The sequence below is a fragment of the Pogoniulus pusillus genome, chromosome 19 (assembly GCF_015220805.1).
Source record: "Pogoniulus pusillus isolate bPogPus1 chromosome 19, bPogPus1.pri, whole genome shotgun sequence".
Lineage (NCBI taxonomy): Eukaryota > Metazoa > Chordata > Aves > Piciformes > Lybiidae > Pogoniulus > Pogoniulus pusillus.
The window spans coordinates 8311031-8323095 of NC_087282.1; the positions used below are offsets into that span (position 1 = coordinate 8311031).

General features: G+C 44.4%; 2 protein-coding genes and 1 non-coding gene across 5 annotated transcripts; 1 reads left to right on the plus strand and 2 right to left on the minus strand.

Annotated features, from left to right (window-relative positions):
- Positions 1-91: 91 nt before the first annotated feature.
- RBMX (RNA binding motif protein X-linked) lies at positions 92-10363 on the minus strand. Of its 3 annotated transcripts, none has more exons than XM_064159154.1 (9): positions 10277-10363; positions 8803-8929; positions 8499-8605; positions 3037-3208; positions 1858-1974; positions 1401-1515; positions 1171-1296; positions 990-1093; positions 92-485 (listed from the first exon to the last, which is right to left on the minus strand). In XM_064159154.1, the coding sequence occupies exons 2-9, from the start codon at positions 8909-8911 to the stop codon at positions 178-180; spliced, it is 1158 nt and encodes a 385-aa protein (XP_064015224.1). In that variant the 5' UTR covers positions 8912-8929; positions 10277-10363; the 3' UTR covers positions 92-177. The 3 variants fall into 3 exon arrangements, with proteins under 3 accessions (XP_064015224.1, XP_064015225.1, XP_064015223.1); XM_064159155.1 differs by having other exon boundaries at positions 990-1078; positions 8803-8932; positions 10277-10362; XM_064159153.1 differs by having other exon boundaries at positions 8803-8932; positions 10277-10362.
- Positions 8680-8752, minus strand: LOC135184165 (small nucleolar RNA SNORD61). Its single transcript, XR_010305878.1, has one exon. It is a non-coding gene; the product is annotated as a small nucleolar RNA SNORD61 (small nucleolar RNA).
- LOC135184140 (serine/arginine repetitive matrix protein 1-like) lies at positions 9204-11406 on the plus strand. Its single transcript, XM_064159731.1, has 4 exons — positions 9204-9212; positions 9427-9583; positions 9643-10746; positions 11176-11406. The coding sequence occupies exons 1-3, from the start codon at positions 9204-9206 to the stop codon at positions 10683-10685; spliced, it is 1209 nt and encodes a 402-aa protein (XP_064015801.1). The 3' UTR covers positions 10686-10746; positions 11176-11406.
- The last annotated feature ends 659 nt before the right edge of the window (positions 11407-12065 follow it).

Below are 12065 nucleotides of genomic sequence, written 5' to 3' on the forward strand. Positions count from 1 at the left end.
CAAGAGCATTAAGAGTCACGGAGGGGGGAAAACTTAACAGGCAACAATAAAAAAAGGTAAAAACAACTTTTCCGTTTAGTAGTCCTCGGGTAGTAAAGATAGAACAGAACAACTTCCACTTTCAAGGGTTTGTTTTTGAGAAGTAATCTGTCTTGGTCCAAAAGTTTAAGAGTGTTTTTAGTATCTGCTTCTGCCTCCACCTCTATCGGACCTGCTTCCGCCACGGCCACCGCCTCTGGGGGCTCCGCGGCTTGAACTACTGTAAGAATCACGAGGAGGTGGATAGCCCCTTTCCATGGACGGGGGAAGACCCCTGTCTTGTCTTCCAACACGATCACGGCCACTTGAGTAGACATCACTTCTGCTGCTTGAGTAACTTTCTCGGCTTCCATATCCATCTCGTGTGCTGCCGTAATCGTCATAGCGACTGCTTCCACCATAAGATGGAGGGGGCCCTCGTGCAGGTGGAGCACTACGTGAGTTACCTGCAGGGTCAATGGTCAGGTAATATGGCAATACCATAAGTTATATATAACAATTTCAATCTGAATTTACAGAATTGCTGTATTTAAATGGTCACTGCCTACTCTTTTGTATGCACTGAGATGTTCTTAGTATTATCTGCCACACTAATGGTATTTAAAGTGGGGATTGCGTATCAGGCAGTGAGTGGTTTTAAAGACTCTGAAGGGATGAAGACGGTGTTTATTCAGGCAGGCTCTTTACTGGGTATTCCAGAACAGCTTGTTATTTTAGAGAAGAAACTCAGCCATATTTTCCAGAGACAGCTGCAATCCTGAACTGTAGATTTTGCTTCTTTAGCTTATAGCTTATTTAACAAGATGATCAAATGATAACCAACAATTGCACTTTCACTGTAGGGGAAAAAAAAATACACCACTTCCCCCTAAAACATGAGCAACCTAATAAAAGTCAAGTTCTGTGACACCTGTACCAATTACTACATGATTCTCAAAATGGATTCTTACCATAACTGTCATAGGAATCTCTGTAGGAGCCTCCGCTTGGATGATCTGAGTAGTCTCTGTCACGTCCACCACCGTATCCATCACGATCGCTATAGGAGGAAAGACTACTAAGACTTAGTACCAATCAGTGAGAGCACAGCAAAAACAAAATGACAGGGTAGAAAAATGCAATAGTAGGTACCTGTATCCCCTTGAGGGATATTCATCACGTGAACTGGAATGACCATAGTCTCGATAGGCATAGTCTCGTGGGGGTGGTGCATAGTCTCGTGTATCCCTGGAACTAGGGTAATCTCTGCTTGAGTAACTACAAAGACCAACAATTGAGACATTAGTTGTGTCACATCTCAGAAGATCAGAGATCAAAATCCTTCTCTGACAAGCAAACGCAGTCAAATTAGAAGTACTTACCCATCTTTAGTGCTATAGCCATCATCTCTTGGAGACATGTAGACATCTCTTCGTGATGGCATTGGTTCTCTGCGTGGAGGACCACCGTAACTGTCTCTTCCTCGTGACACAGGAGCTTCAGAGAAATAGTTCAAAGTTTTAAATTTAATTAGCACTTAGCCACACAGAAAACTCCCAGGCAGGTTATCTGTTCAAAGCTATTTAAAAGTATCTCTGTAGCCTCTGTACTTTGCATTTTTGCTTGTACACTTTTAAAACAACTCTAGGCAGAATACAGTTCAGAAGTCAGACATAGCTGTTCCACACAGCTGCAAAATTGTATCGGTATGGAGACGAGTTTAAAAAACCCATACACTATCCCACAGCAGATTTCAGTTACAATCAATGATTTGCAAGAGCTCCTGAAGAAAGGTTAAAGTGCTACAGCTAAGTAACAAGATCTTTCAGAAGTCCTTACCTCTTCCTCCCATGCTACTACTGCGCACTGGTCCTGAAGGTGCAGATCTTTTAGGTGGAGGGCCTCCACTTCGTGGAGGTGGACCTCTCTTCATGGGAAGTGGCCCTCGAGAAGACCCTGGAGGATAAGCCATTAAATCAACTTGTTATTTCTGAGATATTCACCTGTATGCTCCCAAAGCCTGAACTGCAATAACCTATGTGCTCTATTACCACTACGCAATCAACAGTAAACCTCTGTAACTAATCTCAAAGTCTTATATGCTGCTTTGGCCACTACTAGATGCTACTGGCAAAACTGAGAGCCCATCAAGTTACCTTTCCAGCCTGAATTCCTGTCAAAAACTGTCTTCTATAACTTATCCAAAAGCCACTGAGTGTGACACAAGGGAGAAAGACAGCTCCTATCTGTCATCAGGCACAGTTTAGTTGATCACCAAGTTCCTGTTCTCAGAAGAGCCACCTGGGAAGATGCACTAGAGATGATCTTACATAGAGAGAGCAGAGAGACATTAGAGTCTGTAGTACCTACTGCACAGACTCTGCAAGGCAGTTTTCAGTATTTCCTGAGCTTTTTCTGCACTACTACTTTTACACCTCAGGTGCTGCTTGCTCTTTCTGCAAAATTAGAGTTCTCTTTTGATACTGAAAAGTCTCTGAATAAATAGCTGTATATTAAGGATCATCCAGTATCAAGTAAGGTGCTACCCTTCCCCTTTAGAAAGCTCAACATCACACTACTATTCTGTAACAAACAAGGCTTAGCTTCCCTAACACCCACTGTGATCTCTGAAAACCAGTCCTAGACTTTTAGACCTCTTACTAGAAAGAAGGCAAGGCAGTTCCCTTTCCCGGGTGGAAGAGAATGGCATTTTCAACTTGAATAGCAGAAAGCTTCCTTTCTCGTGCAGGGCAGGAGTTTTGCTTTTCTTTCATAGCCAAAGTCAAGTGGAGTGTTAGTTGTAGAAGGGAATCTTCGTTATTTGAAAGGTTTTTTTAAGGTGTACTTGCCTAATCAAAAATTCGACTAACCTGCTGAGATCATATTTCACCATTTTAATAAAGAACAAGGAGTGCACTATTCAGCTGTTTGACTTTTTTTTCCAGTAGGATTATTGTCATCTTCCAATGGGATTGTCTTGTATGTTGTCCAAGTATATAATGAGAGGTAAATACATACCCAAGTGACTCCCTCTTGAAGGTGGTCCTCTCGCGCCACTTCCGCCTCTTCCACCTCTAAGGCCCCTGGGAGGACCTCTGCTTCGTGGAGGAGGTGGTGGCCCACGCCTACCACCACTTTCAAAGGATGGCTTGGTTGCTTGTTCCACTTTAATTGCTTTCCCATCTAATGACTAAAGAAGAAGCTGCTTTACTTATTGCTCAGTCATGTTTGTATTTCTTAAATTAAGCCCCTCTTGCTTCACTATTACAGGGCTTCCATTTTATAAAGTTAGAGCAACTCTAGAACCGATTTCAGTCTTCAGTATTAGTCCCCATGTACTCAGCAGCACGTTGGCCCTAATTTCTACAGCACTTCATTCTTGTGGTATTGATGGGGGAGAAAAAAAATATAGAGCAGCATCAGAAAGTACTTTCAGTGAATACATAAGTGTCCAATGATTACGGCAGCCCCATGTCATTTATTCTGTAAATGAAACATGATTTATGAGCTCCAATTCATTTGCAATTGCCAGGGACTTTTGTACCAAACTAGGACTGCACCAGGATTAAGCTGAAGGTATCTTAGCTTCAGTTGGGATTTCTGGCAATGGGGAGGCCGTTTAGTACATTTTCTTGATGTCCTGATAAAACGATGATCACAGAAGCATTTAGAAGTAATTTCAGCATCTACAAAGCAGACAGTATGATAATTCACCCCTCTTTCCTACTGTTCCATGCTGGGCTTTTGGAAGTTACTCTATTTGCTTTTCCAGAGTGGAGGTACTTTGTGGTTTTTCTGGTTTTGTTTTTGTCTGGGGGTTCTGTTGTGTGGGGTGTTTTAGGGTTTGGGGGGGAGGGGGGCTGTGTGGTAAAATGCAGCAGCTTTTTCTAGAATACAGACCTGCAGTAACAGGAACTCTGCAGCCACCTATTATAACATCAAACACAAGCAGGTGGCAAAACACTGACTAACTCAACTGAATTCATCAAATTTCTGCAGAATCTTTTCAAACACTACACATTTGGTAATTATAGCAGAGCTAAGCTCACATACTCTGCTGAAGTTAGGCAAATAAACCGTATTTGCCAGGATGGATGTGCAGTAACCTTTTTTAGCAGTTAAATATTTAACTCTGCTATGACAACTAATGGATTATACAGGCAGGAAGTGTTAGTGCAGTTCAATGCTGCAGTAAGTGAACAAGAATAAGACTGCTAAAAATGTCTTATTCCCAACAGCTGAGTTTCTTACTGAGGTATGAATGCTCCTTGTTCTCCACTGAAATCTAGCCCTCTGAAATCATCCACTTAAGAGTAGCTCATGTATCCTGCCACCATATGCAGTTGCAGCTGTTGTTTTTAACACCTACATGTATACACACAGGTCCGACTTGATCCATTGTGAGGAAAAACAATACTAGCAAAATACCGGCTTTGACTTGGTAGAGTTTTTACTTTGGGAAAGTTCCTCAAAAAGCTTTTTGTCATGGGAAGCCAAAACATTCCAAGAGTAAGCATCAGTATTTCTAGTCACTGGAATGTCAGCATCACATTTTGCCATCATTCATCTCTCTTCAGCCATGCTTCTCAGAACAGGAACACTGGGCTTGAAGCCTCAGCCCCTGGCTTCACCATCATGACCTCTGTTGTCCTCAACCTCAGAGCAGACCGAGTTTGTTTCAAGTTTCAAAATCAAACACCATCCTTTTCTGCTAGCATGGGTTCTGAAAACCTTGATGCTAGGTCCAAGTCCTTCATGTAGGAAGGATAGTTTTGCTTATTTCTCCCATTTCCTTCTACTTTACACTTCTGCACCTTACCTAGGCAAAAGAAACTGCCTTAGGCATAGCTTTATAAAGCTGCTTGCATAAGGTCCAAAAGGCTTTTCATTAGGTCCAGAAAGGCTATTTTTTTAATATTAGAAGATATTTTGTCAGTTTGTCCTATTACAAAGCAAAAGGGACTTTTTCTAGGTTCTTGGCTCAAGAAAGGTCTCATCTAAATGAGCAGATAAACCTCACACAAGCCATCTCAGAGTAAGGATTTTTTTGAGGCCAAATTACCAGCTATCAACATGAACACTCATTAACTGTTTTTTATAGCCTTGATTTAGAGTGTCACAATAGCATTTTAGTAAGATATGAGCACCATAAAAGTGAAGTCACATTGGTGCTAAAAATCACAAAAGCAATTTAAGGTACAAGTCATTTTAGTATAGTAGTAGATTGGCAATCATAAAACCTGTTTGTAGAATGAACAACCTCTACAGCTTTGTGAAGTGAGCCAGGCAACTGCAAGAAAACAGAACTCCAGAAGCGTCCTGAAAACTGTTCCACATTCCAACAGAAAAATATGAATAAAATTTGGGAAGCTCTCAGAGTGGGGCAGAAGTATTCAGGAAACTGTGACAGAAAGTTGCACGAAGCGGTAAACTAAGACCACATATGGCTTTCCTCTCCCATGGATCATTTATTTCACTGTTGATGTTGCAGTAACTCCTCCATTTCTGCATTCTTTGATGGCACATCAAGAGGGGCTTCTTTTTGCCAAATACATTCAAGGACTGAAGATAATTTATCAGGCTGACCTTCTAGGGATTTTACCGTTTCTTCACCAGAACTGGAAACATTTTCTGATTAGAAGAGAATGCAGAGCCGAGTACAGTTTAAACTGCTGCTTGGATTGCAGGATTTGCTTCCAATCTCTTAACACAGTCCAGCTGGCTTGGCAGGACTACACTGCAATGAAGTATTTGGTTTGTCCCAGATGTTTCCCTCTGAAGTCAGTATCATCTCTTTAGTTATCCACTCTATAACTTAGATTTTTAGAAGTCCTGAGGATAGACCATGAGAACTGCTTACTGCAGAAAATGACCATTACAGACTTAGAGTATTCATATTTATGTCCAGATAAGTGTGTGCATTTCATGACATCAGGATGTAGAGTTGATCACCACATAAAAAGTCGGTTCTTAAAGGCTAGAAGTTTGCTGTGATGAGTTACTTCTGTAACATTTCTTCTGTGCTGCTCAGACAGGCTGGTGTTGATCTAATTCCACAGAGAACATAGTTTAAGTGGAAAACTCTATCTCCACTCCAAAAATCATTATCTCCTGACCTCTTTTTGCAGGACTGAAATTAATCTTCAACAAGCAAGCTTAGACTAGTCTATGCTTGTCCCAATTTAGAATATAAATTAACCTCCTTTATCCCCCATACCCAAAGGAATAACATAACAGATACACTTTCATGAACATCTGCAGAGAGAAATCAAATGGAAATTTGCTGCAGATGAATCTGTCAGCCTCTTTGACTGGCTGTAACTTAGAATTGCTCTGAGCAACAGAAGGAGCAACACACTGGTGATGCAGAGCTCTTCACCCTGGCTGGACAAGTCAGCTAACTCCTTTCAGACTGCTCCAACAATTGCTGGCATGGCGCTTCTGCTGCTGCTTTTTAATTGCCTGCAATTTTTATGGAGACCTAATCCATCATTTGCAGATGGACAGAAAAGCTCCAAACTGATTACCATGATCCCAGACACAGCCTCAGACATGGCTTCCTCCTCAGATTTAGAATGCAGAGTCTTTGAAACATTGACCAGAAAGCTTTCTGAAGATAAGGACCCTAAGAGACTACATCATGAACTTCTTCCACATCTTTCATATCCATGGTCAAACCAAGCTAGACCAGTACAGAACTGTGGAACTACTCAGAGCAGCAGCCAAAGTTTTATCTTAAAAAGGTCCTTCTAGACCAAATCCCAAACAAAGATGTTCTTTTCATATACTATTTGCTGCTAACATTTCAAAGCAGATGAAGGTAATGTTGTAGAGAAACCATGAGAATGATGATCCACAAGGTCAGACTTTCCAGCATTTCTTGACAGTGCTGCAGATGGTGCATTCGAAAAGATGTAGCCATTTACTCAGCCACGAACATTCACTCTCCTTTAGCTACTTCAGTAAGTATTGCTTTCCAAAATGCTTCCAGTGTGACCTAACACATGCCAAAACAGTCAAGATTCAGAACAGCTGGTTATTACTTTGAGAAGGATTTTCATTTGAAAGATGCACTCCACAACAGGTCAGGATTTGTGACTGCACTCCCTTCAGTCTGAAAATTCTTTGTTGGTGCTTGAAGTTACTTTGTTGGGTTTGACTACTTCAAAGGAAAACAGTGTTTAAAACCTGCAGTAAACAAGTCTTCAGAAGTGTAGGGAAACTATCCAATGGAGAAATAAAAGGAATTCCTTTAAGGATATTTGGGCTGGTACAGAAAGGACATTGAGTTGGTCACTCTCTGCCCTAACAAAAGCTTGTTTAAAAAGGAAGCAAGTCTCCAATGAAAAGTAACACTAATTGTTATCAGGGTGTCCTGAAGATCCCAGAAACTAAATACACAGCAAAAAGCTAGCACAGGATCATTTCCTTACTTCTCAAAGTTCAATCATTTGTCACATTTTACTGACTGCAGACTGACATTTCTTTCACTTCAATGCCTAACAAGACAAACACCTATCACAGTCCTGAGTTAAATAATCCTATTAGTTGAGGCTTCTTCACCTTACATGAATAACATCTCAGACACTGCTTTGAAGGCCAACACAGCATGACCTTAACACGAGCACTCAAATTGAGCACAAAAGACTAGAGTCTGAAATCTGAGTGAACCACACCTGCTCCTACTGCCTGAAGAGACAGCACCTCTACAAAGATAAGCAGCTGTTAACCACGAAGTTGCAAACTTGTATCTAGCTTTTCGAACACATGCCAGAACACAAAAGTCACAACAGCCTAAGGTATTCGACAAACTATCCTGACTTTTCTCACAACTTTCACTCCAAATTCCTAGGCTCTTCAAGACATCACATATGCATTATTTGCTCTTTTAACTCCTATCATTGTATGACAGGGAGTAAACAAGCAAATTCAATTGCTTGCTAAATGCAAAGCCCTTTCACACTAACTAGGAAGATGCTCCTCATATATGCCCAATATATTGCAACTAACATATGTAGGAGGTTACCTACAGATTACCAGATAAGCTCATCAACACTCCAGTACAGTAGGGAAGTCACATTAAACCCATATTAAGGGAACCATTAATAGTTTTCAGGCAAGTCACTTCCCTCAAACACCACTTACACAGCCCTGCATTCAAATATGACAAAACAAAACCACCACAGGAGACATGTAAGAATGAAGAGCTAACTAACAGAAAGCCCTCCATCACCAACTGAAAACCAAAAAGGGGATTATAACTGATTTACAGCCAGGCTTCACTTTCTCCTGTCAGATCCATAATCAGGAGAAGGCGACTCCAGCTTCATGCAGAATTTTTGCCACATTAAGTTATGATTGTTCTCCAAGATTTTTCTAAACCATTCTCTTTCCAGTTTTTATCACTGGTCAGTTTACACAAAAGATCAATACTGCTGGTCACTAACAATAGCAGCATGTACTTTGTCTGCAATTCCTACCTTTCCATTCATATCTCTGGCAGCATCTTTTGCATCTGCTGGACTCTCAAACGTGACAAAGGCAAATCCTCTGGACTTGTTGGTTTCACGATCTTTCATCAAAAGGACTGGAGAAAAAAATACAAACAGGTTACCTTTTCCTGTAATTAAGCAGTAACATTTAACCTTCATTTCACCTTTCAAGCTCAGAACTTCTTAGAGGACATGAAAGCACTATCATGTCAGACGATCAACACCAAAAAAGTCATCACAGCTCTGTTGGTACATTTGTAATGTCTTAAAACAGAAAGGTTTTTCTTTTTACCTTCCACAATGCGTCCATATTTGCCAAACACAGCCTCAAGGGCTTTTTCATTTGTCTCTGTATTCAGGCCTCCAATGAAGAGCTTCCCAGGACGATCTGCTTCAACCATTTTGACTCTGCAAACGGCCTACTAAAAAGATAAGGCTGCTATTAACACCACAGATTGCAACAATGACTTTCATACCACCTTATCCAATATAAGCTACTTCTTGCCTGAAAAGGACAAAAGCAAGTTTATCATCTTGCTCAAGAACATCTGAGGTATGAAGAGCTTTTCTTTTTTTACTGAAGCAACTAGGAACTGTCTTCAGTTCTTCAAACTCCCCCATTTTTAACAGATTAGGTTTTGAACGCAGGACAAAGCACTAATGACAACTCTTAAGATCAAGAAACGTTGTTTAATGCGGGAAGTCTGTGAGGACCAGCCTTTCTGCCCTCAATAATGCCAGCACTCCTTGCCTCTAAATCCTGGGCACGGATGCTTCAAGAAACTACCTAACGCGTTAAAATGGACATTAAAATTACGAATTTCAAATAGGTTTGGGCCAATATTCCAAGTTAAGCTCGTTATTTGAATTGAGCTGCACCAAAGTCCCGGCCTACACAACGCGTGCACCTTCACAGAGACTTCACCGCAGGGTCACGGTTAAGGTAAGGCGGGAGGACTTCAAAAGAAGCCAGAGACCAAGACAAAGGCAGAACCTCCTGGCACAGCGCCTGGCGCCAGCGGACAAGCGCTCCCCGCACGCCTGCGGCGCAGTGGCGGGAAGCCCGCAGCAGCGTGCTCCCCCAACACACAGCGAGAGCAAGGACAAAGCGGGCCCCGGGAAGGCTGAACAGGGCGAGGGCCTGCTACTCTGTGGCAGATCACGGCGTGCAGACAGCCGCCTCCTTTCCACCCCGTGAAGGAGAGGGCCAGGAAAAGGGAAAGCGGAGACGGGGCGGGGGGGCGTCAGACCCTCGGCGGTCTCCAGACACCTCCACAAAATGGCGGCCACCTTTGGCAGGCACTCTTCTCCCCCACTGGCGCCGAACGGCCGCCTCAGCCGCAACCCGACCGCGCACCTCAGCCCCGCTTCGAGGTCTCCGCACAGGCCTGCAGGCGCGGCCGCTGCCCTCCCTTCGTCCCCCTCGGGGGTGCGGAGGCCCCCGCGCCAGGCGCTCGAACAGAAAGCCCGCACCTAAAATGGCGGCCACCGCGCTTCAGCGGCTGGAGCCCCTGCTCTGCCTCGCCACAGCTGCACTGCTCCTCCACCTCACGCCGGGCCAGGCGGGCACGGAGGCAGGCCTGGTTCCGCCGGGCCTCGCTTGAGGCCCGCAGCGGGAAGCGTGCGCAACACAGCTCCCGCGCCCACCAGCTAGGCCTCTCGGCTCGCCGCCGCCGCCGCCCGCAGCCCGCTCCTGCCCGTGCAGGGCCACGCTGCTCCCCCGTCCCAGAGCCCCGGGCCCGCTCCTCTCGCCCGGCGCCACTCACCTCCACTCAGACCGCACTGCAACTGCGCAATGAGGGCGAACAAAGGCGCTACAGCCCTTTATACCGCCGACGTCACCAGTCAGATGGAGCCCCGGATGCAAGCCACAGCGAGCCTGGCAGGGGGAGGCTGCAGCCCGCCGCGGCGCCGGAGTCCTGTGGGGCCGGCGCGGAGCTCTGGCCTTGCGGATACGCCGTTCGGCCCTTCCGCGGCGAGCGTGGGGAGGGCTGCGCGACCCGGAGCACGCTGTCCTGCCCCGCCCGGAGATGGGATGTGCCGCGGCCCGGAGGGCGTGAGCAGCGGTACGATGCGAGCGCGGCTGGATCCTGCCGGCCGGGCCACTCGAGCTGCCGCGGGCAGGGCTCCCCTCTTTGTCCGCTAGCTTCGGAGCGGGAGGCCTCCGTGCTTTGAGTGCAACATCACTTAGGACAGGGTCGAGTTTGCGTCTGTGCGGGAGGTTAACCCTGCTCAGGTAAAACAGTCCGAAAGGTATTTTTAGTTAGTTTAATTATATGTGTGCGCGTCAATACTCCATCTCGGAGATTGGGAGCAAGCCGAAATGAGTAGCTTGAAATGCTGATTAGACAAAAGTTTTACAGTAGTTCAACTAAGTCCTTTTTTTTTTTTAAAATTATGCCTACAGTTCACTTGTTCGGTTCAGTTTTCTTTTACTGGCCGAGTCTGTGCACACAAAAATAGGCTTAAGTGTCCATAATTTGAGTTTGTGGATTATCTGAACCAGAATTAATCAGTCAGCAAAGTCTATCCTAAGGTCACTCACTCTAATCGCCACCCAGGCTTTCAACTTAAAAACGGATCTTTCTGTTACTTTTTTTAAACCTAAGTGACCAAAACTAAGGGGAAGTTGTCTGCTCCTATACTCTCTGTGGTTTTTGAACAGGACAGCTATTCTGCAAGGCTGTCTCCAGTACCTCTTCTGAAATTCCAGTGAACTTGACCACTGAAAACTGGCACCCAGGAGCTGCAGATTATACCCAGTCCTTCTCCAAGAAGTACCCTTAATTTCTACAAGATGTGAAAGCTAAGGAATTGCAGGTTCCTCGGGTGGTTTTAGGATTCCATATAGCTCCTGACTTGCTCTCGTGCAATGAGGGAGCAGTGCCAAGCTGTATCACAGTTAAATTATTTAGTGCACTTGTCTGATGGTTTGGGCTCTTACCCGCCCACCCCCCCCACACTTTAAATTTGCCCCAGCTAACTCAGACGGCCTCTGGGAATATAGATGAAGCAATTTATTTACAGCTAGCAGAATTTACAAGCAGCTATTTACAATATATACAGTTATATACAATTATATACAGAAATATACAAAGGATAAACAATACAAAAGCACAACTCCCCTCCCAGAAACCTGAGTCCCCAGGAGGGGCTTTCAAACCACCCCAACACCTCCCCCGGACCTCTCAACCTTACCCCAGTTCTCAGGAAAAAGAGAGGTGCGGCCAAGAGGTTAGGGAACAAGGTTAGTAGGAGCAAGGTTAATGAGATGTGACTAGGTCTAAAGGCAAAGGCAGAAGAAAAAATGGAGAAAGTTTACTTCTTCTTCCCAGAGTTCTCAGCGTAACTGTGAGAGAAGGAGACACCATGTTTTCATTCCACTGCCTGTTATCTAGTTCTTTTACCAAAACATTCCAGCTTGCTTCTAACTAGCACAACTGGGTTCCCGCATTGAAGCCCCACTGGGATTAACCAAAGGACTTAGAACTGCAAGCATATCCCCCAGGTTTGAATAACGGGATGCTAGTGGCCAGTCCCTGCACATTCCTGGGG